Raw genomic sequence first — 27,235 nt, forward strand, 5'->3', positions numbered from 1 at the left:
ATCTAGTAGGTGTTTTGACATTTGATCACTTTAAGCCTATGCACCATGTAGAATACACTTCTTTTTATGTCTAACTTTAATTCATTAATTCAGATAGAAAAAGTAAACAAATGTCACGGATAGTTAAGGTGGTACAGAGGTCTCCATGCAGCTGAGCTGGTTCTTTATAAAGGTTCAAATTCAGGTTTTTGGGATATTTTACAACCTTTATTTCTATTTGCATCTTTATTATATGTAAAATATTAGTTTTTAATAATTATTTTTAGTAAATATTTTAAGTAGAACAACTGGTTGTATGTAGATAAATGGTTATCTTCACGAATGAATCTTTGATTTGATCAAATAAACAATAATGAGCCACAAATAAGTGCCAGTCTGTCAAAAAGACATATGCATTGGGGGGGGGGGGGCATGAGATAGCTGCCGCTGACGTTCTTGGTGTTACTTTACACTGAGTAAAAGATGTGGCTTTAATTTCTGTAGGATGCATTGTTTTCTTTCATTAATGTACTCGTCATTTACACAAATCTACTGTGTCAGTTGTGAGAAAAATATATTTTTTAATTTATGTTTTTTTTTATTTGGACTCAAGAGATAAATATTCATCATGTCGTTAAAAAAGACCAACACCTAGTTGCAGCATTTATTTCCTGCATCTGCAGGACAAAATCTATCCTTGCACGTAACTGAGCTTGTAACCTGGCCAAGTAGTATAACCACCTAAAATGCAAAACACACTGAAATAACAGTAAGATTAGAAAGTAAATAGCTGAAAGTAAATGAAGGCTTACAAAACATATACTTTTGCAATTTGTATAAAACTGAGTTAATCTGAAATGGGTGGAACTCTTAAAATGGATAGCAGTGCTTGCAGAGGAATGCTGAAAATTAGTGGTAAAGAAAAATGGGGGCTGAAGAACCACAGATTGGGATGTGGGCAGATAAGTGGTGTGTTTTCTACAGTGCGGCTCATGGCAACTAAAATGTTTACAAGAAGACTAAACCCTTTGTACCCTGTGGTAATTGAGGAAATACTGACCTTTCATAATGCAAAAGTTACTCCAAGCATTTAGGTATACAGCATGCATACTCTGACATGTGTGCAGCACGACTTCTGCAAGGTTCATGCGACTTGACTGAGTATTTTGCAATTGTTCATTTGTAAATGTAAAATTACCACAAAATAAATAATTTTAAGCTCTAAATTTGACTTATCTTGGAGTTGCAAACTAAACTAACAGAATTAGCACAAGTGACTTCACAACAGTTTATTAGTACTTTATAAAAGAGAAATACAGTGTATGCGTAGAATGTTCATAATAATAATATAATAATAATACTGAGAATGATAATAATAACAATGATAATGATGATGATAATAACAATGACAGTTAATAAAATAAACAATATAAATTCGGTGTGCTTTTATTGTGAAAATACACATACCGGAAGTTACGTTTATTATCAAGAATAATACGGAAACGGAGTTTAAACCCGTGACTTTTATGGTTGTTTTTAATGGTTTAGTAGAGCATCACAGCGGGATAATAACAGACACGGACTCCTGCTGAACGGTTGGTGTTCCCTTTGTCTCTGACTTGTCTGTTAGATTGTATAATAATGTCTGAATTAAAATACTTTAGTCAGATGTCTAATGTACGATACATTTTAGCAGGTAACTTGTCATAATTACTATTATGTGGATGTATTTAGTCTTTTATTATTATTATTATTATTATTATTATTAATATTTGATATCATTTTACTATCAGAGCTTCGTTTTACCTGCTCAGGTACAAAGTGAAAGTAAACCTGATTGCCTTGAATAGAAAAATCTTAATTCACTTCTTTGTGTTTAATATTCAGTAACTACACAGTAATTCTGCTGAGTATTTAAACTGTCTTCACTGTATCATTGTGAGCTCAGTGACGTTGCCATGGTTACAGTTATTTTTCCCCGTCATTGTGTATTTACAATTACATTTCTGCTCACAGATGGATGGGGAGGGAAGACTGGCCTTCCTCCTCCTCCTCTTCATGTTTAGCTTGCTGTCACGTGTGTCTGACAGTCATCCTCACTCACCTGCCATCAGAGCTGCGTCTAATGAAACTGTAAAGAGAGGTAACCTAAACCTGCGCAACAGCTGTTGCTGTTATTAATGAAGCATTACAACCTTGTTGTTCAGCTGAAACGTTTTTGTAAAACTGAGTCAAAATCGAGACTCGTGGTAAAGATCCAGTTTTCTTTTTGATCCCAGCTTCAGACACGGTGGCGGAGGTAGCAGCGTACGCTGATGTGGCCAAACGCATCATTGAGCTGGCTGTGTTTGGAGCTGCTCAGAACCGCTCCTATAAACGTCTGGCTGACTTTGCCGACACCATCGGGAGCCGAGTCAGTGGCTCGCCGAACCTGGATATGGCCATTAAATACATGTTCAGTGTCATGAAGCAGGATGGGTTGGACGTGCACCTGGGTGAGTCTGCATGGAGGGTTGAAGATAGTTTTATACTGGAGGCAAATATACTAAAATGTCTTTGAATGGTCGTTTTCCTGTTCAGAACCAGTGAAGATCCCACACTGGGTTAGAGGGACGGAGAGCGCAGAGATGATAGAGCCCCGGGTTAAGAACCTGGCTGTACTGGGACTGGGCAGCAGCGTGGGAACTCCTCCTGAGGGTAAACGTTCAACTGCACAAAGGAATCTGTGATCTCGCTGTGGTTTACTTCTGTTTTCTCCTTTCTCCTCAGGTATTGAGGCAGAGGTTCTGGTGGTTCAGTCTTTTGAGGAACTGAAGTGTAGAGCCAGTGAGGCCACAGGGAAGATCGTGGTTTTCAACCAGCCTTTCATCAGCTATGGAGAAACGGTGGCTTACCGGGCTTACGGGGCTTCAGAAGCGGCTAAACTGGGAGCTGTGGCCACTCTCATTCGATCTGTCACTCCGTACTCTATTAACAGGTGTTCATCCCGTTACTATTTTGGTCTTTTAAAGCCTCCTGATTTCTGTCAGTCTTATCTACATTAGTAACTTGTTGTCATCTCCATTTAGTCCCCACACAGGTTGGCAGGACTACCAAGATGGAGTGAAGCGCATCCCCACAGCCTGCATCACTGTGGAGGACGCTGAGCTGATGTGGCGTTTCTCCCAGAGGAAACAGAAGATTGTAGTCAGACTCAAGATGGGAGCCAAGACTCTGCCGGATGCTGACTCTTTTAACACGGTGGCTGAGATAAGAGGCTGGCAGCACCCTGAGCAGGTACCACTCACTCACCTGGCCTCAGACATTCCCACAGGGGTTTGGACCCTTATCCGATCTTTCTAGGGACCAATATAAAGTCAGGCAGGTTTATTCGTTGTGTAAACAGTCTATTTCCTGGATTACAAGTTTCACAAACCTGTCACATGTTTAATCACAAGATAGCAACTGAAATCCTAGATCTGTTAAAAAATAAACCAAACTTTTCATTACTTCTTTTAGACGGGTTCGTGGAAGTTACGGAATACTTAAAACCAGACCGAACTTTATTCTAAAAGCATCTTGATAAGGGAACTGGTTGACTGAACACAGGCTGAAAAAATAGTAAAAAAATTTTTAAGAATTTAACAAGATAGAAATGCTTTTAAAATCATTTTAAGTCAGTTGGCTCAACACTTTGTGAGACTTGTATTTATTACAGGAACCAGTTTATTTAAGGTCTGACTCAAAATTGTAAATTAATAAGGAAAAAACATCCTTTGTTTTAGGAGCTTTTCCTTATTGTGAGTGAACAGAGAAGCAGATCCAGGCTATTGCTCTGCTTTACAGTATCACAGGTTGTGTATGCATATGTGGACAAGGAGCTATAAATAGTCCTGCAGAACAGGTAAGGTGACAGAAATGATTTCCCATCACTTTTGCAACTACTGCAGAGGAAGAATTTTGGTGAGGAACACTGAAAAAAACTTTTTTTCTTTTTTTACCGTGTCCTGTCTGGCTGTGAAGCAAACAGAATTGATGTCTGAATGCTGGTAACAAGCCTTCCAGATTTACTCTCAGGTGGAGCATCAAAGCGTCTGCTTTTAATGTCACGCCTGATACTTAAAACTTTATTGTTATTGTTTTTGAATGCTTTGTAATTCCGACCAGACACGGAGTCAGAGGTGAAAGAGAAAGGAAAAGACAAAAGGTGGGGAGAAGGGGGGGGGGGGGGGGTGTCCCACAAAAATAAACAATAATTAACAAGAGTCTGCTTCTAGACCTGCAGAAAGAGAAAGAATAGAAGAAGAAAAAAGGGACACACAACAATACATCCGGAGCAAGCTATCACCGCGTCAACCTGATGGTGAAATATAAAATCAACATTGTTCAACTGAACAATCACACGATAATAAATCATAGTGCATTTAGTGGCAACGACAGCCTTAAGACCTGTGTTGAACGTGCCCAAGCCCATACTTACATTTTTAATGATTATTTCTGCTTATAATCAGTCACTCTGAGTTTTTCATGCAGGCTGAACATGAAAATAGTCTCCTACACCTATCTCAGGGGTGGACCTTTAAAGCGCCCGAGCGCCAGTGGCGCTACATTTTCTCGTCAGGCGGTAAATAATTGCACGGCACTGCGCAGGTTCACGTGACTAGAAGCGAGTTCACTATAAAAGACGGAGTGGAACCACGCTAGAAACACAGAAGCACGCAGGAAGATGGCGCCGCCACAGGGATGGGATTTCTTGATGAAACCTCCGGCAAAACAGTTTAAGACTGGTGAGGAGAAGCGAGACAGTTCGAAACAGTATGAAGCAGAGAAGCGTGTGCATGGGTGAAATGATTCTTGGCGGTTTATAGAAGACGGGAGGTGCCGAGAATGGCTCGAGTACAGCAAAGCGGAGGAGGTGATGTACTGCGTTGTATGCCGGAAGTATGCAACGACAAAATTGAGTTTTGTTGAGGGAACAAACAAATTCAAACTAGAATACGTTAAAGATCATGAAAAAACAGCGAGCCACATGAAGGCAGAAAAGACTGCTCTTGCAAATACAGCAACGGTAGGAGAGTCTCCAGCTGCAAAGGCCCTCGTGGCGATGACGAAAGCACAGCAACGACAAACTGGAAAAGTTGTTTCGCACGGCTCACGCCATTGCAAAGAAAGGAAGGCGAGTAAGTATTATTTAACAAAGTACCAAAATACTGGGTTTAATCTGTTTAACGATGTGTTTTTGTCCATTTCATTGTTTGATGTAGGAAAAAAGAACCAGAAAAGATGCACTGTAAGTCATCTTTGATTTAAAAAAAATCTGTTTAACTGCCATCTTCTGCTTCTTTTTAAAGATTTCCTTTTAAAGAACAAAAACATTCCGTTTTAAATTATTTTCACCTTTTCTTCCAGCCAGCCATAAACATGTGGTGTCATGATGTCCAACGGCGAAGGCGTCTTCATTTAGTGGATGGAAAGACTTCCACTGCTGCTGAGATGGACGACGCAGAGCCAGAGGAAGATTTCATGTGCGTGGGTCAGAGCCGCTTGCTCTCCATGATGAGCAAGAAATACGAGGACGAGCTTGACAAGAACTTTGAGGTGGAGTAACATACTAGTCCACCACTAGCCAAATGTTCAGCCTGCATCACAATGGTGCCAGAGACTGACACAGTGCTGGTTGCAAATATGTAAATATATACAGAACAGTTTATTATGTTTGTGAATGTGTACAAAATAAAGGTTTACTACATTTAAAACGGTTCAGTTGTTATTTTGACTCGTTTTGGCGGGGCCGGCAGATTTTCAGAGGTACCGGCCCGGCGGGCCGGTTGATTTTGAAGTTAATGTCCACCCCTGCTATCTCCTGCGTTAGATTCTGATAGAAAATAGACGGTGAAACTCTAAGATTAGAAAAGCCGGACAGATTTATGTCACACTGTCACTCAGTGTTCATGGACTCACCCATCTTGGCTCATGACGGGGAAGGCTGTTGTTCGTTTAGCATCCAGGAAACAGCAGAGATCAGCTAATAGAAGCTGCTAACCATTAGCATTAGCAACTCCACCACACAGCAGAACTCCTTCAGGCTTTTTTGTGGAGATAAAACATCAACATTGCAGAGCAAATAAAGCTGGGCGGACACTGCGACTTTTTCACTCGTAGCACTCAGCTTCAGCTCAAACTGTACCTTTGGCATGAACTACCGCAGCTAAAAATGAGCTAGTAGATGACGCAACACGTTGGAATTACAAGCACGAAGAAGAAAACCCCGGAAATAAACACCAGGAAAAGCAAAGACACGCGTTCGGTTCAGAGCAGAAAAGCGCCTGCATGCGCGCTGTTAACCGCAGTAATGCCCTTGAAAACAAGACGTTTGTCTTTGGCTCTTCTTGCCATCATGTGTGTCGATGAAGACGCCTGCTTTCATGTCTGCGCATGCGCCGTGAGTGGTTCTGATACTTTTTGGGTCGCAGCACCGCTTCAACAGTGCGATACCCTCACGAGGGACGAGCAAAATATCAAACACGCCAGAAGTCAGTGCGAGCTCACGATTGCTGATCGGTAGCTGGTCACCTGGTGTTAATCGCCTCGTAACCCCCTGTATACTACACCACGCTCAGCGCAAAACTCGCCCCGATTTCTTGCACAAGTGGAAAATTGGCTCAGAAAAGTGAAAAAGTTGCACAGTGTACGCCCGGCTTAAGACTGCAAATCTTGTCGTCTGAAGCTCAGCTCTGATGTGGCAGTTTTCTAGTTTCTGAAAACGATCCACTGGAGCTTTGTTTACCTAGAGTACGACTTACAGTGCTGTCCATAATTATTCATGCCCCTGGCAAATTTTGACTTAGTTACTTTCATTCAACAAAGTTATTGTTTGACGGGAAATGACAGGCATTCACTAAAGATAATAAGACGCTGTACAAGAGGCATTATGGTGGCCAAAACATTTCTCAGCTTTTATTTACATTTGAGCAAAAGGTGTCATGTCCAAGATTATTCATACCTTTCAGAAACTGTCAGTCTCTGGGAAAATCCAAAGTTATAAACAATTCCAAAGAGTCCAAGCTGTTCTAAGTAGAGGCTGACCAATATGGTTTTTTCAAGGCCGATACGGATTTTTAAAGAATTTTGTTGCCAATGGCGATCTCTAAAGCCGATCGTTATATATGTTTTAGCAGCACATTGATTGTGAAAGACAACTGAACACTCGCTGTGTGCAATATTAATGAAATAAGTCTTAATATTTATTGAATTTGAAATATAAAACAAACTCAAAACATAAAAAAACGGTGTGTTGTGTCACACTCTGTCCGGTCTCCCCATTCTGTTCAGTCCTGTTAATTGCTCCCACCTGCCTCTCATCACCCAATCACCCAAGGTCTCAGCTCCTCCTGTATTTAAACCCCGTCAGTCCTTTTTGTCATGTCAGTTCATTGTTTCATTGTCAAGCGTGTTCTTAATTAAACCTTGTGAAACTGTTCCCGTCTGCCTGCGTGCTTTCTTCACCTGCGTGTGGATCCTCACCTCCGCTCACCTCACCCGCACACGGTGACGTGTTTGGGTCCTTTTGGGCAGCACGGTAAGCCTGATTCCTACTTCTCTATCAGCCCTGCGAGGGAGCGACGCCTACGCGTTTACAGACGTTTTGCTCTCCGACTTCTCCATCACTCAGGGGGTGTTGCAATGTGTTTATATATTTCAGAGAATTTATAACAGACAGTTTTCCTTTGTTTTCCTCCACCTCTTCATGCGGTCGGCATCTCTAAACCCATGTTTCCTGTCATTTCCACCCACTAATAAAACGTTACTCACAGGTGAACAAACATTCATAATTTAAGACCTTTTCCGTGATGCGTTCTTCAATCTCTTCCTTGTCTGACGCTAAATATCTTGTCACTTTTGATGGGGCAACCGCGGTGATGGTTTAAATGGAAGCGGCCTGACCAATCTCAAGCTTGCGGTCTTCCTCATTTTCGACGGATGGTTAAAAATTTGGGCATGTCTTTGTCACCCTCTGTGAACCCATCATGGAGCCCTTGCACCGACGCAGACGGAGAAGTATAAATCAGGCTTCACAAGGTGTTCATTCCTACCAGCGACCACTGCAAAGGTATTGATTAAATGGGTGTTCCACACCTTTAATGGAAAACCTTTGTGCCTCTGCTGTGGCATGAAGGTTGCTTCAGTCTAATCAGTGTTTTCTAAGTTCAACTGGGAACTGCAGTTTGGAGTTGTAGATAAAATGAGGGATTAAAACGTGCAGAAACGCATTTTGGGATTTTAGCTCGATGCGACTACATTGCATGACCTACGCGTGTTTAATGTGTGACGTTTCCATCATGTGAATCATTCTGGGGACTGTATTTAGCTGGAGGTTGCTGTTGAGAAACTGTGAATTGTATTGTTATTACCCTAAATGCTGTCATAGTCAAACATCTGCACCATTTGTTATTAAATGATATGTCGTGTTTATTTTTTACTAATCTTTCAGATTTTGGATTTAGTTCATTTCTAAACCAGGTAAGAATCAGATGCTTTTTTCCAATTATTTTTGTTTTCTGACACAGAAAAAGAAAACCTAATGTTTGGATAGATGTTGGTAGATGGAGCTTTCAGTGGATCTTTTCAGGAGGGACCATATGTTGTTTTACATCTGCTAGTCCAGTTTGTTAGAGCGGAGAGCACCGACCTCGTCTGCCTAGTTTAATTTCACGAGTTATATTCAGTCTCTAATGATGATCCAAGTAAAAAAAAATCCTTTTAACATAAACTCAAAGGTTAAAGCTGATGTAAGCATCTACCGATCCTGATCTGGAACCAAAGAGAGAACCGAAACACTTTGTGAGGTTGACATCATCTTTGGCTGTGAGTCTCTGTGCTCTGGTTTACAGTAGCAGCAGCTGTGTGTGTGTGTGTGTGTGTGTGTGTGTGTGTGTGTGTGTGTGTGTGTGTGTGTGTGTGTGTGTGTGTGTGTGTGTGTACTTTCCCAAAAAATGTGCATTTGAGGTTTAGTGACTCATTTCCAAATTGAAGCTGCTCTTCAGAGCTTTCTGAGAACTGCTGAGTTGAGCTGAATGGATTTTTTTCCACCCACCACTTTTCTTTGAAAATAGAAGTTGAAAGGATGCTGACAGCCTCTGCTGAACGAATCTGCATTAGGTTGTTCAACCCTGGTGTGTCTTCTCAAATAAAAAGCGGCCTTAAACTGTCTGACGTGTTTCTTGTAAATGATTTTCACCCGTCGCGTGTCTTCTTCGGTATGAAGCACGTCCGTCTGCCGTTTTCCTCATGGATCGGTTTAACGAACAAATAAAGAGTCACCAGACGTTCGACCAGTTCTACTGAACAGAGTTGACCGAGTCTCACAGCGACTAAAGCAAAAAAAGCTGCTGCAACAATGTAAAAAAGGTTCACGTGGATGTTGAACAGCATAAGAAAGTCCTGTTTAATCAGCTGACTCAGACGCTGCTGGTGCATTTACAGTCCAGCTACAAACCGAATAGCCGACTTTAGTCGTAGGAAGAAAAAAATGGGTTTATGTTCAACTAGTTTTAAAATTTACATCCAATCTTAGATTTGAATCATTCAAAAGTAAACCTCCCATCGTTTTGTTCCTGCGTTATTACGGGCTCTGGTCGTTTTCAGGTCTAAGGCTTGACTATAAAACCTCTGCAGCACAGAACATCAGCCCCCTGTCTGGCTACTGGGTCGTTGTCCAGATGATGTTTGTTTTGGTTAGGACGTTTTATTTTATTTGTTCCACTGTAGAACAGGAGGTCAGGTTTGACCCTGTGACAGGAATCCCCCCCATTCCAATTCCTGGAAGAGGGCATAACATTTGAAATTGTGTGCTTTCACCTTCTGATCTTGTTGTTAAAGAGTTTTGATTCCTCTGGCTGATAAAAAGCGCCTGAGCATTTTAATCACAATGTCAGTTTTAAACATGTTTGAACTGAAGCTGCGTTTAGGAACTGCGCCCGGCACGGATGTTTATACAGGTTTTGTGTAAATTTCTTTAGGTCGTCTTACTGAGCGGACATTTGGATAGCTGGGATGTGGGCCAGGGTGCGATGGATGATGGAGGCGGAGCCATGATCTCCTGGGAGGCCCTGTCACTCATCAAGGACCTAGGTAACTCAGAGACAGATAGAGCCAGCATGAACACCTAATGTAGAAACGGGAAAACGGACTCAGCACTGAGTTCATGCAAACATTTTCCTCATTTTTAACTTCATTTCACCACTTTCACACAGTTTTCTATGTTTTCTGATATTTGAGATGTCTGGAGCAGAGTTCCAGTCATGTCATGAGGATTTTTGGAAATCCCGAAGAGGTGTTGCATTAAATCTCCTATCATATCCTGCATGGATTACTGGAAAGCACACATTCACCCAGGAGAGATGTGGGATGACAGAGTTTCACTGGCTGCCCTGACTTCTAACATTTCCATTGTTTGTATCTGACTGTGTGACAGCAGCTGTTTCCAACACAGATCCATGTCTTTGATAGATTTCTCCATCAATAACAACACCTCAGAAGTGTTTCTGTGAGATGGGACGTAAAGCAAGCATGGCTCAACCCTTCACAAATGTGTTGAGCAGTAAAGCTGACCCATGTCCAGTTATTTTCATGAATGCAGTTGTTTCGTAACCAAATGAACCACGTAGGCCTCAGAGTCTGATCCAGTTTCAAGTCTTTGTTTTCCTCCGAGAAAACGACGTAGAAAAAGAGAAGAATGTTAAATGTAACTTCAGACTGCAGGAACATTCAGGCCTCCCGGCTCGCTGTGTTTTAAATGACAACAACATAAACGTAAACATTCAAAACAAGTTTAAGTGAATGCTCTTTAGGTCTAACTAGATCAGGACAAGACATACAAACAAATAAACCTCCAGAATCCACTTTTTCACTGTTATTAGTAATAATAATACTTATGAGAGGGTTTGTAGTCACACAGAGGACAAACGCTGTTTTTGTTTTTCATTTTTAAGACCAGTTGCCTCCGATTCAGTTGAACAGCACTGAGTTGTTATGCACGATCCCTGAGTTTCTTTCATTTCTGTCCAGCAGCTTATGAGTTTTTGCTACCACACACACACACACACACACACACACACACACACACACACACACACACACACACACACACACACACACACACACACACACACACACACACACACACACACACACACACACACACACACACACACATACAAGTCATGCTGCTTGCCTTTAGCCTCATGGCTGCAGACAACAATAAGCTGACAGGCTTCAATAACAGGCAGGGACGGGTTGTAATTACAGCTGATGTATTTATTATTTGTATCTTTGTTTGGCTCGTATGAATCTATCTGTTCACAGGTCTGCGCCCAAGAAGAACCTTGCGGACGGTGCTGTGGACAGCTGAGGAGCAGGGTGGAGTCGGAGCTCAGCAGTACTTTAATCTACATAAGGTACCGTTACTGTAAGCTACCAAAAAAAAAAAATAAAACACTGTAAGGCAAATATTTTCCCACTCCATAAGAGGCTGGAGGGGTCAGAGCATTGTGAAAGCAGTGAAGGAATGTGGAAATGTGCTTTCAGCAAACTGGAAAGGCCTTGGCTTGCTCCCAGGTTTTTGCATGCCAAGGATCTACGCAACAATCTTACAGTTTCCTCCTCTTGGAGCTTTGGCTGCCTACCAGGCTCAAACCCCACAACACGCTACAGCCCTTTAACCAGACATTCACATTTGGTGCATTTGAGCTGAATTCAACATGTACACTGTTCACCAGTGTACCATAGCCACCAAATATGTGGCTCACATTCTTTTAATTAGAGTTTTATTTGGCTCAACTATCAGCTTCTGTAGTGACTCCTAGTGGCCGTTGAACTGTGCAGACCTCTGTGGTTTTTACTTCTTTTTTTAACTTTTCTCCACACAGGTGAACATGTCCAACTTTGACCTTGTTATGGAGTCTGATCTGGGGACGTTCTCCCCCGTTGGGCTGCGGTTTACTGGCAGTGACGCAGCACAAAAGGTGACTTTTAGTACAAGATGTGAATCCCTCAAGATTAGATGAAATACAATTTTTGGGAATATGTTTTTGTACAAATGCTTATTTACTTTTGGCTTTATCTTGACTTCCCTGAAGGGTGAATAGAGAAAACCATTCCTGATTTTTTAGGTTTATTTGGCAACATTAAAGGGGCAGTGTGTAAGTGTGTACCCTGTGTGTTGAAAACGTGACTCTTTATTGCCACAGAGCTCAGACTGAGAGTTGCAGCTACGGTAGCCCACACATCAAAAAGGCAATATGTCGACAACCTCCAGCTTTCACTCCAGCGATCAGGTCCGTTCTTTTTAAATAGCACAAGCTTGATAGTGTAATCAATTGCCAATCTTGCTAGCCTAACCCGCACAATCGAGTGCATTTTTAATTATTACTGTCTACCGGTCATGAAGGAAGCAGGCAAGTTCTGTCACGCCGCTTGAAGAGCACAGCTATCACCGATTTACACATGGAGAAGGGTTTGCGTCAGCCAGGCAGTTCGGTGTCACGTGGATCTCGAGAAACAGCGGTGGAGTAAACAAGCTGGCTGCCGCCTAGCTACCAGCTAACAGAGGCGCTGTGGAGATGAAGTAATCAATGCTAGCTTAGCCACCGGCTAGTGACTAGCTAGAGCGTGTTAGGAGGGACACGACAGGCTGTGGGAGGAAACGAGATTTGAGTCGAAGGAACTTTACGAGGCGTCTTGAAAAAGGACTTTGGAACTGATACGTCTGGACCGGACCAGGAGCTCTAGTATGAATGAAAGACGAATGAGCAACAGTCCAGCTCTTGGCGGGCAGGGAGCTCGTCGTATGTGGCTGCTGAGAGTTGGACATGATGGGATCCTGTCACACTTACACATTCATTGAGTTCATCGTTTGTTAATCAAACTAACCGAGTACACAGAAGCAGTGTAGGGAGTCTCTTCTTCTTCTAAGTTGGTTTGGCAGTCTCCTTGCTTCCAGGGCATACTGCTGCCCTCTGCTGATTCTTTAAGGTTACGGTCAAAGTGCAAACGCGGAACGCAGAGCTTGTATGTCCTTTAATATCTACCGTATTCCAAGATGGCGTATGACCATCGAGCGTCGACCATTAAGGGAGGGAATCAATTTCCCTCTGGGATTAATAAAGTATTTTTGAATTGAAATGAATTGAATTGAATTAAAAATGTAAAACTTCAAGCTGAGAGGAATATTTAGAATTTATTGATGATGAGACATATTAATTAAAAAGGACATTTTTGTGAACGGGATACACATGATTTGATAGTAAACAGGTACAAATATTACACACTGTGGCTTTAAGCTGCATTTTTTTAACCAATTTTAATATTTTACAGTTCAGTGTTCGTAGTTCTGTTTAAAAACTGGATAAAGTATCGTGCAACTAAAGACACTGTTTTCAGTTTGGAGTGAAGGTTGAATACATTTCTCTGTTCGTATCGACAGGTGATGGAAGAAGTTGTCAAACTTTTAGCTCCCATTAATACAACCAAACTGGAGCTGAATGGCGAGGGGACGGACATCTCACCGTGGATGCAGGCAGGCGTACCAGGTCAGCTTAATCCTTAGCTTTGTGGGTCTTTAGCAACACGTCCGTGTAAACATCCTAACGTGGAAGTTCAGACCTGAGACAGACACCAAACTTGACTTTATTTTAAGAGTAACTGTAAAAAATGTATATCTTTCCCGTTTTATCGCGGTTCTGGTTTTGATGACCGCGTCTACTAAAAGTGCTGTGCACAAAACTTTTCTTTCTTTATTCTGAACTATGAACAGATTGTGGAACAATAAAAGGAAGTGGAAGAAGAAATGAAACTTAAGATGAATTTTGTTACATATATGAAGTTGTCAGTAAATTAATCGCTACTATATAACATTAATAAAAAAGAAACACTTTGTGAAATGCTTTACACATCTTCAGTGGACTCAGAGGGAAAAACAGCTTCAGTTTCTTGCCTTTTTTGTTATTTTTTTATAAAGTTTTTGTATTTTAACCTTTAGGTTAAACAAATATGGCAGTGATGCTCTGTGAGGAACGGCTGAGGGTTCAAGGGGCATTCACAGAAGATTTTCTTCAGTATTTCTTTCACCGCTGTTCGTTCAGCCAGTGTCTGTGTGAAAGAGACACAAGGAAAACCGCCAAACAGGATTGTTAGTAACTATTAGACAGGCATGTTGTTCTTTGTTGCTTTTATATCAAATTTAAGAATGTCTATAAATCAGCAACAATCTGAGAACAAACACTTCCTGTCTGCAGCTGTGGGACGATCAGAAAACTGGTGAAAGTGCAAACACAACCTCTGCTGGGAGCGCATATTTGTGTAACTTCAATTACATACATCAGGGTAAAAAGTAAACCTATCATTGTGTTTTATTTAGCTGCAACAAGAGAGCAAAGTCCCGTCAGCACAGAAAGCACAGCCCAGGGTTGTAATTACAGTGGATTTCCTTCATGTCTGATTATCAGCCTGCCTCTAACGTCGTAGGATAAGAGATGAAAAAGGAGCTGGATACCAGTCAACCTTTTCTAAATGGTTTGTTTTTCATCCTAATTTGGCCAAAAGAACAATATGATGTTGAATTAATCTGAAAAGCTGTAAGCTGGTCAGAACTAGAAGTGACATTTTTACAGAGAACTCCTGATGGTGTAAAAGCATAGTGATGAAATCACAAAGAAATAAAGCTCATAACCAGACAGGATTTGTTTTACTGCAACACAATACCTGTAAGTCAAACCACATGGTTGCGCTGTTTAGCACAATTTAGCTAAACTTTTTCTTTCCTGCTTTGATTTGCCACTGGAATGTGATATGTGGTGTCTTTCTGTCTGGGCTGATTTTAAAGAGCAGCACAAAAAATCTGCAATCTGGTTGTTCGGGTGTAGCTGTAAGGATTATGTAAACCTCCTCCAGCACTGATTCATCCAGACGTGTTGTGCATGAACCTGTTTGCCATCCCAGGGGTGTTCTCTGTCCTGTTTGCATGTCCAGTTGATCCATTGGAAATAAGCTTTGAAAAGTAGAAATGCTTATTCTCAGATTCTATTATTTATCGCCTCCCAATTCAGGTTATTTGAACAGGTTTTAAAGAAGATACTTGATCAGTGTAAAAGCTGTTTTCTTTTAGTTTTTTCGTTCCTTAATGGAGGCCGGCATAAAAATCTGTTCTTTTATTTCAATAACGATAACTTTTTTGCATAATTTCACCTCAGGTCCTGCAGACATGCCTGGATAGATTAGTCCAGATTATCTTTCTGCCAAGTTATTAATGAAAAATAAAGTTTATTTTCAAAGTCTAAACAAAAATCCACTGAATGTCCTAAGAGGAGTAATGTGGAGAATAAAATAAAAGCTGTAAACTACAGGTGAAAGAAAAAAATGAGAATATGGTGCCAAAGTTCGTTTATATCAGTAATTTCACTTAGACTGAGAGACCATCTAAAGCAGGGTTACAGAAATATAAAGGTCCGAGGACCACTCAACAAAGTGACCTTGGAGCACGAGGTCCGGTCTGGTCCGGCCCGGGGGCGGGGTGGAGTGCTGCTGGATTGTCGGACCAGAGGGCTGCACACGCATTTCGGTGCCCACAAAGATTGAGTACTGCTGATCTGAAGGTTCAAGAACCGTTTGCAGGTGTTCTGTATTTATTAGCTGATTAGACTGTGACACCTTGAGTCTAGTGTTTTAGTAGTAGTTCACAGGATCTTTCATGGAGGTAAATTCAAAGAGTCGGAGTACCTGGCCCGGAGGGTTACCGGGGTCCCACCCTGGAGCCAGGCCTGGGGTTAGGGCCCGTGAGCAAGCGCCTGGTGGCCGGACTTTCGCCCATGGGGCCAGGCTGGGCCCAGCCCGAACCGGATACATGGGCTCATCCAACTGTGGACCCACCACCCGCAGGAGGAACATGAAGGGTCCGGTGCAGTGTGGATCGGGTGGCAGACCGAGGCGGGAGCCTTGGCGGTCCAATCCCCGCACAAGAAAACTGGTTTTTGGGACATGGAAGGTCACCTCGCTGGTGGGGAAGGAGCAGGAGCTTGTGGCAGAGGTTGAGCAGTACAGGCTAGATATAGTCAGACTCACCTCGACACATAGAATTGGCTCAGGAACCCAAGTCCTTGAGAGGGGCTGGACACTCTCCTTTGCTGGAGTTGCTCTCGGTGAGAGGCGGAGGGCTGGGGTTGGCTTTTTGTTAGCCCCAAGACTCTTTGCCTGTGTGTTGGGGTTTACCTCGGGGGACGAGAGGGTAGCTTCCCTCCGCCTTCGGGTCGGAGAACGGGTCCTGACTGTTGTTTGTGCTTATGGGCCAAATATCAGTTCAGAGTATCCACCCTTTTTGGAGTCCCTGGGATGAGTACTAGATAGTGCTCCATCAGGGGACTTCAATGCTCACGTGGGCAATGACAGCATGACCTGGAGGGATGTGATTGGGAGGAACGGCCCTCCTGATCTGAACTCGAGTGGTGTTTCGTTATTGGACTTCTGTGCAAGCCGCAGTTTGGCCATAACGAACACCATGTTCGAACATAAGGATGCCCATCGGTACACTTGGTACCAGGGCAGCCTAGGTCGCAGGTCGATGATAGACTTTGTAGTCGTATCATCTGACCTGCGGCCGTATGTTTTGGACACCCGAGTGAAGAGAGGAGCGGAGCTGTCAACTGATCACCACCTGGTGGTGAGTTGGATCAGATGGCAGGGGAAGATGCTGCGTAGACCTGGCAGACCCAAACGCATAGTGAAGGTCTGCTGAGAACGCCTGGCAGAAGAACCTGTTAAGACGGTCTTCAACTCCCACCTCCGGCAGAGCTTTGACCGCGTCCCGAGAGCAGTGGGGGACATTGACTCCGAGTGGGCCTTGTTCCACTCTGCGATTGTTGAGGCGGCTGTTGCTAGCTGTGGTCGCAAGGTGGCCGGTGCCAGTCGTGGTGGCAACCCCCGTACCCGCTGGTGGACAGGCTGAAGAAGGAGGCCTACAGGGCGTGGCTGGTCTGTGGGTCTCCGGAGGCAGCAGACAGGTACCGGATAGCCAAGCGGGGTGCAGCGGTGGCAGTTGCCGAGGCAAAATCTCGGGCGTGGGAGGAGTTTGGTGAGGCCATGGAGAAAGACTATCGATTGGCTCCAAAGAGGTTCTGGCAAACTGTCCGGCGCCTCAAGAGAGGAAGGCAGCAACTCGCTCACACTGTTTACAGTGGGGATGGGGAGCTGCTGACGTCAACTGGGGCTATAGTCGGACGGTGGAAGGAATACTTTGAGGAGCTCCTCAATCCCACCTATGCGCATTCCGAGGAGAAACCAGAGCCGGGAGACCTGAGGATGGATTGTCCAATCTCGGGGGCAGAAGTTGCTGAGGTAGTCAAACAACTACACAGCGGCGGAGCCCCGGGGGCGGATGAGGTTCGTCCTGGGTATCTCAAGGCTATGGATGTTGTAGGGCTGTCATGGTTGACACGTCTCTGCAATATTGTGTGGTCATCCGGGGCAGTTCCTGTGGAGTGGCAGACCGGGGTGGTGGTCCCCATCTTCAAGAAGGGTGACCTGAGGGTGTGTTCCAACTATAGGGGGATCACACTCCTCAGCCTCCTTGGAAAGGTCTACTCCAAGGTACTGGAGAGGAGGGTCCGATCGATAGTTGAATCTCAGATTGAAGAGGAGCAATGTGGTTTTTGTCCTGGCCGTGGAACTGTGGACCAGCTCTATACCCTTGCAAGGGTGATGAAGGGGGCATGGGAGTTTGCCCAACCAATCCACATGTGTTTTGTGGATTTGGAGAAGGCTTATGGCCATGTCCCCAGGGTCACCCTGTGGGGGACGCTCCAGGAGTATGGGGTGGGTGGCTTTCTGTTAAGGGCCATTCAGTCCCTTTACCAGAGGAGCATGAGTTTGGTCTGCATAGCTGGTAGTAAGTCAGACCTTTTCCCGGTGAGGGTTGGACTCCGCCAGGGCTGCCCTTTTTCACGGTTCTGTTCATTACCTTTATGGACAGAATTTCTAGGCGCAGCCGTGGTGTGGTGTGTGTCGAGTTTGGTGGCAGGAGAATCTCGTCTCTGCTTTTTGCGGATGATGTGGTCCTCCTAGCTTCATCCAGCTCTGATCTTCAGCTCTTGCTGGGTAGGTTCGCGGCCAAGTGTGAAGCGGCTGGGATGAGGATCAGCACCTCCAAATCTGAGACCATGGTTCTCGACCGGAAAAGGGTGGCTTGCCAATTCTGGGTCGGGGGAGAGGTCGTACCTCAAGTGGAGGAGTTTAAGTATCTCGGGGTCTTGTTCACGAGTGAGGGTAGGAGGGATCGGGAGATCGACAGGCGGATCGGCTCAGCGTCTGCAGTGATGCGGACGCTGAGCCGATCTGTCGTGGTGAAGAGGGAGCTGAGCCAGAAAGCCAGGCTCTCGATTTACCGGTCGATCTACGTCCCAATCCTCACCTATGGTCATGAGCTTTGGGTAATGACCGAAAGAACGAGATCGCGGATACAAGTGGCCCAAATGAGTTTCCTCCGTAGGGTGGCCGGGCTCAGCCTTAGAGATAGGTTGAGGAGCTCGGACATTCGGGAGGGACTTGGAGTAGAACCGCTGCTCCTCCGGATCAAAAGGAGCCAGTTGAGGTGGTTTGGGCGCCTCCCTGGGAGGTGTTTCGGGTATGTCCAGCCGGCAGGAGGCCCCCGGGTCGACCCAGGACACGTTGGAGAGGTTACATCTCCATTCTGGTCCGGGAACGCCTTGGGGTCCTGCTGGAGGAACTGGTGGAGAAGGCCGGGGAGAGGACGGTCTGGAGCTCCCTAGTTTGGATGCTACTCCCACGACCCGGACCCGGATAAGCGGAGGAAGACGACGACGACGACGACCTTGAGTCTAGAATATTGAATCTTTTCACAATATTCTAATCACCTGAGATTTTGAATTTGGGTTTTTGTAAGCTGTAAGCCATAATCACAATTATAACAACTATACTGCGACGGACTGGCAGTCTGTCCAGGGTGTACCCCACCTGCATGCCTGGAGACAGCTGGAGATAGGCACCAGCCCCCTCGCGCGACCCTGCAAGGATGAGCGGTAAAGAAAATGGATGGATGGATATAGCAAATATAGATAGCTTAAAAATTGTCACTTTGCATTGAACAAGTCTATTTAATTAGTTTCACCTTTTAAAGCTACAATGGCAAATATGCAAAACCTGCTAGCTTAAAAAACTTTTTTCATGCCTCAAAACAAAGTTCTAGCTCTAAACATACTGTAGAGATAAAAAAAATTACATAAAGAGATTCTCTTGAGTCTGTCTAAATACCTCAGCTGATAACACGACTCGATCCAAAACCAATGATTGGACCATGGGATTGTTGGTCTCATCGAACCACCACACTCCTTCATTTACCAGGGTCCTCAATTATCACACGCTCACGTATTTAGCAACACAACAGCACCTGTGTGAGAGGTTCTCCGCTCAGTGATATCAGAGGAGAAACAGCCGGCTTCTACCACTTTAGCTTTAGGACAAACAACCAGAGTCCAAAAAAGAAAAACACCATTTGAAGTCACGGACAACTGAAGATGTTTTAGAACACGGCCACAAGCAGGGCTGGGCGATATGACTAAGTACCCCCCCCCCATACGGACAGAACAGCAGTGAGGAGTCCTCTGGGCCCGCAACCGGCTCTGGAGTTGAAATTGGCGAGATGGAGCAACAGGAAGTCCAGTGCACTGCCGACGCCGTCAGACGCTCCGCTACTCTGGGTGGCACCGCTGCGGGCAAAGCTGAATGGAATAGCGGCTCTCGGCACACAGACGGGCAGCCACAGGTCGTAGCACGGCTGAGTCAGATCAGCCTTTATACTGCTGCCACACACACATGGGGAGAGATCTGATTAGGAGTACCTGGGTGCAGTTTAACGCTGTAACAGCATATGCAGCTCCAGTAGCTGCTTGTAGTTGGAGTCTCAACACACACTAGCACCTGAGGTGTCACACAAGAGCTGTCCTGCTGGAGGAGCAGACAGCTGCCTGTTATTGGATGGCTCGCCCCGCCCCGCTATCCGTCTAATGCGAGCCACCTGCCTCTTTACTGAGATGGGACCAGACCGGATCTGTCTGTCCCATCACACTAGCTTCTGTGATAATCGGGTTGCACCACTACAACTTAGTGCCAACATCGCCACATCACCGGCAGTAGCACCTGAAGCTACAGCTACGACCCGGGCTGCCTCTGCTTATTCATCTTCTGCAGCTGACATCAGCACAGCAACGTTGCGTGGTTAGGTGTTGTGGTGTCTCAGCACAGCAGAGAAACACAATTCAATTAACTCAAACGAAAACTTGACTGAAGTTTTCAAGGCTATGTTTCCAGACTCGGATATAGCAAAGTCATTCACTTGTGGCAAGGACAAAACTGGATACATCTTGCGATTTGGGTTGGCACCATACTTCAAGCAGGAGCTCATCGACACCATCAACAAGGCTGGTCAGTTTTTGTTAATGTTTGGCGAGCCGGTCAACAAAAACTAAACAGCTTGATGTCCACATTTGATTCTGGGAAGATGACCAGTCCAGGTACTTTCTGCTTAGTACTATATATTATATATAGGGGGCTGGGGGAGTTCCACACCCTGCTTTAATGACAAAATTCCCTTGACACATTTCTTGTGAATGTTACTATCAATGCATATAGGCCCCCGTTGGGTTGTGCTTTAAGAATAGCAAAGGAGAATAAGGCAACTGTTGTTCATTATTTTTCTTCAAAAAAAAGTAAAAGTAACCTTACACACTAGTACAGAAAGGGGTCATTCCACCTCCACACGTATATCTCAGGAAATCAGACACACGCAATAAGCACATATTTAGGTCCTTTCAGTGCCCCAAATCAGAAGACTAGTTACATAAAACAATAGGCATGGTCATTATTGTCACTTTCCTACTATATATGGCAGGATTCAATTCAATTCAAGTTTATTTATATAGTGCCAAATCACGACAAGAGTCATCGCAAGGCACTTCACATAGTAAACATTCCAATTCAGGTCAGTTCATTAAGCCAATCAGAAAAAATATTTCCTATGAAAAGAACCCAGCAAATTGCATCAAGTCACTGACTAGTAACTTGATGCACTTTACAGCAATCCTCATACTAAGCAAGCATAAAGCGACAGTGGAGAGGAAAACTCCCTTTTAACAGGAAGAAACCTCCAGAGGATCCTGGCTCAGTATAAGCAGCCATCCTCCATGACTCACTGGGGATGGAGGACAGAGCAGACACACACACACACACACACACACACACACACACACACACACACACACACACACACACACACACACACACACACACACACACACACACACACACACACACACACACACACACCAGGCAATGTGTCTATGGTTACATTGTGATTGCTTAGTAAATATTCTATTTGGCGAGAGATAAACTTAATTGCATTTATCCTAGTGATAAGGATGAGACGGTTGTGCAAGCAGTGTGGAATTCCCCCTCAGCCCCCTGCTCTAGATACTATATTTTTATTTATTTCATTATAACCTGTTAGGTAGGTGTGTTTTTAGGAGTGTCATAATAATAAAGATCTGTTCTGGCTAGGTACCTTGGCTCTCAATTCTTTGGACATGGAAAAGCTGTCGACCTGTTGCATCACATCAAAGTAAGTTAACTTACTAGCATTTCATCTTCAAATTTTGATACTTATGGACAATCGTAAGGCTAAACTGTATATTAATGATGAGACTGGGATGTTGCAAGTGACTAAAACATGTTGATGGGATTGGGGAGGAGGAGCCATGGATGATAAGAGGTTGGTTGTCTGTCAGAAATTATAAACTTGTATACATGTGACACACACAGTGGTGCAATGAAGGTTGCTGTTGTGTAGATCGGAGATGTGCTTGTGTGTGTGTGTGTGTATGCATGCATGCGCATACATGTATTTGATTATGCATGTGAGTGTGTGGATGCTGTGGGTTCTTTGACTATGAAATTGTCTGCATTATTCTTGGAGGGTGAAGTTGATTGACCAGACTAGCAGTTCAGTTTATCTTGAATGGCTCGGAAGTAATTGGAGCACATTAACTGGATCAACAGTGAAGAACATTCACTTTTAAAAAATATTGGTGTGCTAATATTTTAATTTTTGCTCCAGGAATTTGCACAAAAACATTGTTTCTTATAACTATTTTACATATCATGAGTGAAAATCAGTCTAATAGCTTACTGAATGCCAGTGTATTAAAAAATAAGCATAAAAGGAATATTGCCATTAATATACTTGCTGTTGTGTTTATTCTCAGGAATGTGTTGCATCAATGAATATGAGGCAGCTTCTCTCCATCAGTATGGACGGCCCAAACGTCAACTTGAAGCTTGCAGACCTCTTCCAGACTGAACACTCTGAGCTATACGATGCTCATCTGGTTAATGTTGGAAGCTGTGGGCTTCACACCCTCCACAATGCTCTGAAGGCAGGCTTTACCATGTGACAGATGGACAAGCTCCTTCGAGCACTCCACTACCTCTTTCATAATGTTCCAGCTAGGAGGGAGGACTTTACTGCCTTGACTGGGTCCACCTCCTTTCCGCTACCATTCTGTGGCCACAGGTGGGTTGAGAGTTTTTTTCCATACACATTCCAGGGTTTCCCCCAGCGCTCTATAAGCTTGGTGGCCCACCAGGCTTTGCTTGGTCATGGAACAACAGTTCCAGAGCTTTCTCTCGCTTGAGGCGAGAGCTGAGAGCTTCTCCTCCTTCCAGCCACTGAAGGAGCGACTTGATGTTTTCCTGCATTCAGCCTTGAGCAAGTCCTATCCAGGGCTATCTAAGTTTTCCCTCAGAGCCTACTACTTCTGTCCCGCGGACAAGCCACGGTGGAAAGAGGGTTTTCCGTCAACAAGGAGGTTGAAACATGCAGCAACCTTGAAAAGTCGATGGAAGCTTTGAGGATGATATGTGACAAGATCAGTGTCTGTGGGGTGTTTTGAAGGTTCTCACAAAGGAGCTCATGGCTTCAGCAGCCTGTGCAAGGTCAATGTACAGGAGTTACCTGGACGATGACCGGAAGAAGAAACAGAGTGCCACACAGGACCTCAAAAGAAAAGCAGTGCAAGAGGAGATACAAGACCTGAAAAGGAAACGAACTGTTCAGACAGAGGTGTGCGACGCCCTCGAAACAGATGCTGATAAGTTAGCTGACCAGGCAGAGCGGAAATCTGGGACATTGAGGGCACAACTGATCACAAAGTCCAACATCCTCAGAAGATGTAGTAAAGAAAAACGGAATGAATTGGTCCAAACTGAGAAGCAGCTGGAAACCAAATCAGAAGAACTAAGGCACATGTCAGCATGATTGTTGTTGAGGGTGGAGCAAAGGTTTTTGTTCTTTAATAAACTTTGCTTTGATTTACTATCCTAGCCTTTTTGATTTTTATTTATTTTTGTATCAGAGTGGTCTAGTCTTTATCACAAACTAAATCTGTTGAGTTAAAAGTATCACTGATCACTGTAAATGGTTACACCTTGAAATGGCGGTGAGGTATTAAAAAGAAGGTCTTGAAAATGTATTAAATTTAACTTCCAAGATTCCTGCACGTACCCTGACTGTCGCTTATGCCTAATTGAAACTTCTGTGTCGGGACGGACGCGCGCAACTCCATTATGCGTTGATGCGAGAGCCCATGACAGGCTTGCGGAAGAAGATGGAGACGTGCCCCAAATTTCATCGAAAGAGACAGAGACTGCAAGCTTGTGATTGGTCAGGATGCTGCTTCCTGTTTTCATTTGTCAACAGCACCGTCTTTGCCACTTCAACAAACAAAAAATATATTTAGCGGCAGAATTCCTCACTGAAAAAGTCTGAAAATATTTACATTTGTTCAGTCGTGACTGAAGGAGTAGACAGATATGCAGCAAGCATTTTACTCATGGACCAAAAGGATGAGACACGTGACTTTAGAGGCACCGATCGCATGAAGAGGTGGAGGGGAATGAGGGACAATTTTGTCCATGTTCAAAAGTCTCTTAAATACATTAAACAAGGTAAACACGATCGTAAATACACCATCGTGGAACGGATACGTGACTAATGGTGGCAGGATACCTCAGAATAGCGATACGCTCTTTTGTCCTGGTGGGGAATTGGGCTGTAACACTCCCCAGCTGATGGAGAAGTCCGAAAACAAAACGTCTGTCAGTGCGTGTGCGCCTCTCCCTGGCAGAGCTGATGGAGAAATATAAATTAGGCTTTACACTTGAGTACCCCTACTGTAGAGTGGTGCTGCTTCTGTTTATGAATGAGATTTCATGCTGTTAAAACCAAGAGTTTAAGCTACTCCAATATATGACTGTGCCCATCCTTCATCCAGGTGCCAGCCTCCATGTGGCAGACAGTCGTTACTTTTGGTTCCACCACAGTGAGGGGGACACCATGACAGTGCAGAACCCTCGGGACATGGACCTCTGCTCGGCATTGTGGGCCGTGGTTGCCTACGTGGTGGCAGACCTGCAGGACATGCTGCCAAGGTAGCATGTGAACGTCCATCTGATCTCAGCACCTGAACAAATCAAAAATTTTGTTACACTGACTTTGATTTGTATGTAAAATTTGAATGTGAAGATCAAAGCAGAAGGTGACATGTCTGAATTTGCTTTTAATCTGAAGAATCCAAAGTAATTTTCATGATGAAAGGGGGTGAAGGCATTTAAAAGGCCTGTTTGGTGAATTTATTAAGTGGATTTTCTAATATATTTTTAAACTTTTATCTCAAAGCCCCGGTGTGTAAAAATATTCGACTCCTTAGCGCTACACAGTCCAGAGTAGGTATTGCAGCTACAGTAGCCCACATGTGTCAAAAGGCCATGTGGAAACACCGCTCACCAGTTTCAATCGTTAGCTAGTTTTATTTCCTGTTTCCGCTGTTTCCTTCAGTGTCTCCGGGATTAGAGAGCCCTCTGTCCGTGTCCGGTGAATATATTTTTAGAACGGGCCGATCAGTCATTAGCAGCAGCTGCTGTCTTCTCGTTCCAGTGCTGCTGCTTCTGCCGTGCGTAGCAAAACTGCCACGCCTAAGGTGTCGACCGCTTCTGTGGCGTCACTCGTCTCCCTCTCCCTCTCAGCTGTGCCCACCGCCACAGTTATAAACGACTTCCAGTTTTCAATCCAGCGATCATTGCAGTGCAGGGTAAACAATCCAAGGGGAAGGAGCAGAATTTCCCCAAACCAACAAGGCTGCCATGGAGAGAACCGGCGCCAACCCCTCGCAATGTTCAGAGGGAGGAGAACTTTCATGTTAAAGCGCAAACTTGAAATCAAGAGCATTATATCTTGTATGTCTCTAAACAGCTACGGTATTTCGAGACAGTGCATGTATGGAGCGTCTGCCACAGTTTATGTATGTAAAAAGGTAAAATTTCAAGCTAATAGGAAAATTTAGAATAGATGTTAGTGAACATGATACTCAGAATTTGATGGTAAGCAAGTAAAAAATTACACACTGTGGCTTTAAATCCAATACTGGTTCTTTAGTTCTGAGTCACAGACTTGAGCTTGGACTATTACAGATTTTCTCAGGTATTGTAACATATATTGGGCTTCAGAATGTTTGGTGACCGAAAAACATTAAAGATCTGAAAGATAACTCAGACGGAGTCTTCTGTTTCTATAATTTTGGTCTCCGATCAACCAAAATAAAGAAATGCCCTTAATAACGAACTTTTATCTTTGTGTGGTTTTCATATTCTTGTTTTTCAGCCAGCGTTTTTTTTTCCCAGTATTTAATTCAATAAAACAATTTTTGATTAAAATATTCAACATAAAGTTAAAGTCCCATTAGTTGTCACACACACTGGTGTGTGTGCGAAATTTGTTCTCCGCATTTGACCCATCCCCTGGGGGAGCGGTGAGCTGCAGACACAGTCGCGCTCGGGAACTATTTGGTGGTTTAACCCCCCCATTCCAACCCCTTACTGCTGAGTGTCAAGCAGGGAGGCATTGGGTCCCATTTTTTCAAAGTCTTTGGTATGACCCGACCAGGATTCGAACCCCTGTTCTCCCAGTCTCAGGGCGGACACTCTACCACTTGGCCACTGAGAAAGGTTAAATATGTTTACTTTACCACTATTACAAGCCGTATAAACAGCATTTAATATTAGTATTTGACCTTTAACCTTCTTAAATCACATATAGAAATGAATGTGCAAATAATTTTCTTTTTAATAAAAAAGTAAATTATCAAAATTCTGAAGGGTGAAATTAAACAAATTTGCAAATGAAGCATAATTCTTTATATTAGCTCTTTTTAATTTGAACTTAATTTTGTATTGAATCCATTCACGTCAGTTTAGACAGACACAAGCTATAAACCGTAACCGTGTCGGTCCAGATGAGACACCAGCCTCACTGAACCCTGGTTGCATCCACATCACAGCAGCAAACATGGGGTGGCTCTTTTCGCTGTCAAGAAGATCCCCATTGAGTGACTTGTCCTGTAGCTGGTTGTTGACAGCTCTAAGATGCGTCCTCTAGCTGATGCTTGGTCTCATCGTCCTTGTGAGATTCACTGTTGTCAGGAATAAGATCGTCACATTTTGAAGCTTCTTCCTCTACATCAGCAAAAGCATCTCATTTTTCTAAAAGCTTTTACAAGGCCAACTTGACCAGTTCTGATATTTATATGTTTACTGTACTTCAAGTCCAGTGTGCTGCTTGGGTAAAATCAGAAAAAAATGTTGGTTCTTACAAGATGTTGGTAAAATACACTCACTGGCCACTTAATTGGGCACACCTGTCCAACTGGTCGTTAACACAAATCACTAATCAGCCAATCACATGGTGGCAACTCAATGAACTTTGGCATGTTGACATGGTCAAGACGATCCGCTGCAGTTGAAACTGAGCTTCAGAATGCTGAAGAAAGGTGTGACTTTGAACATGGTGTGGTTGTTGGTGCCAGATGGGCTGGTCTGATTATTTCAGAAACTTCTGATCTTCTGGGATTGCCACACACAAAACCCTCTCTGGGGTTTACAAAGAATGGCCAGAAAAAGGGAAAACATCCAGTGAGCGGCAGTTCTGTGGGAGAAAATGCCTTGTTGATGCCAGAGGTCAGGGGAGAATTGCCAGAATGGTTCGAGCTGAAAGAAAGGCAACAGTAACTCAAATATTCACTCGTTACACCCAAGGTATGCTGAAGAGGATCTCTGAACGCAGCAGCAGAAGACCACACCAGCTCCTGTCAGCTAAGAACAGGACACT

At 43.9% G+C, this 27,235-nt stretch overlaps 1 protein-coding gene across 1 annotated transcript; it reads left to right on the forward strand.

Annotated features, from left to right (window-relative positions):
• The first annotated feature begins 1,447 nt into the window (after nt 1–1,447).
• LOC107396172 (carboxypeptidase Q) lies at nt 1,448–24,705 on the forward strand. Its single transcript, XM_015975731.3, has 11 exons — nt 1,448–1,574; nt 1,996–2,122; nt 2,259–2,474; nt 2,560–2,676; nt 2,749–2,956; nt 3,048–3,255; nt 9,978–10,089; nt 11,323–11,414; nt 11,886–11,981; nt 13,442–13,547; nt 24,348–24,705. Exons 2-11 carry the CDS (start codon nt 1,996–1,998, stop codon nt 24,506–24,508), a joined length of 1,443 nt encoding a protein of 480 aa, XP_015831217.3. The 5' UTR covers nt 1,448–1,574; the 3' UTR covers nt 24,509–24,705.
• The last annotated feature ends 2,530 nt before the right edge of the window (nt 24,706–27,235 follow it).

Source organism: Nothobranchius furzeri, chromosome 5 (assembly GCF_043380555.1).
Source record: "Nothobranchius furzeri strain GRZ-AD chromosome 5, NfurGRZ-RIMD1, whole genome shotgun sequence".
In the NCBI taxonomy this organism is placed as follows: Eukaryota; Metazoa; Chordata; class Actinopteri; order Cyprinodontiformes; family Nothobranchiidae; genus Nothobranchius; species Nothobranchius furzeri.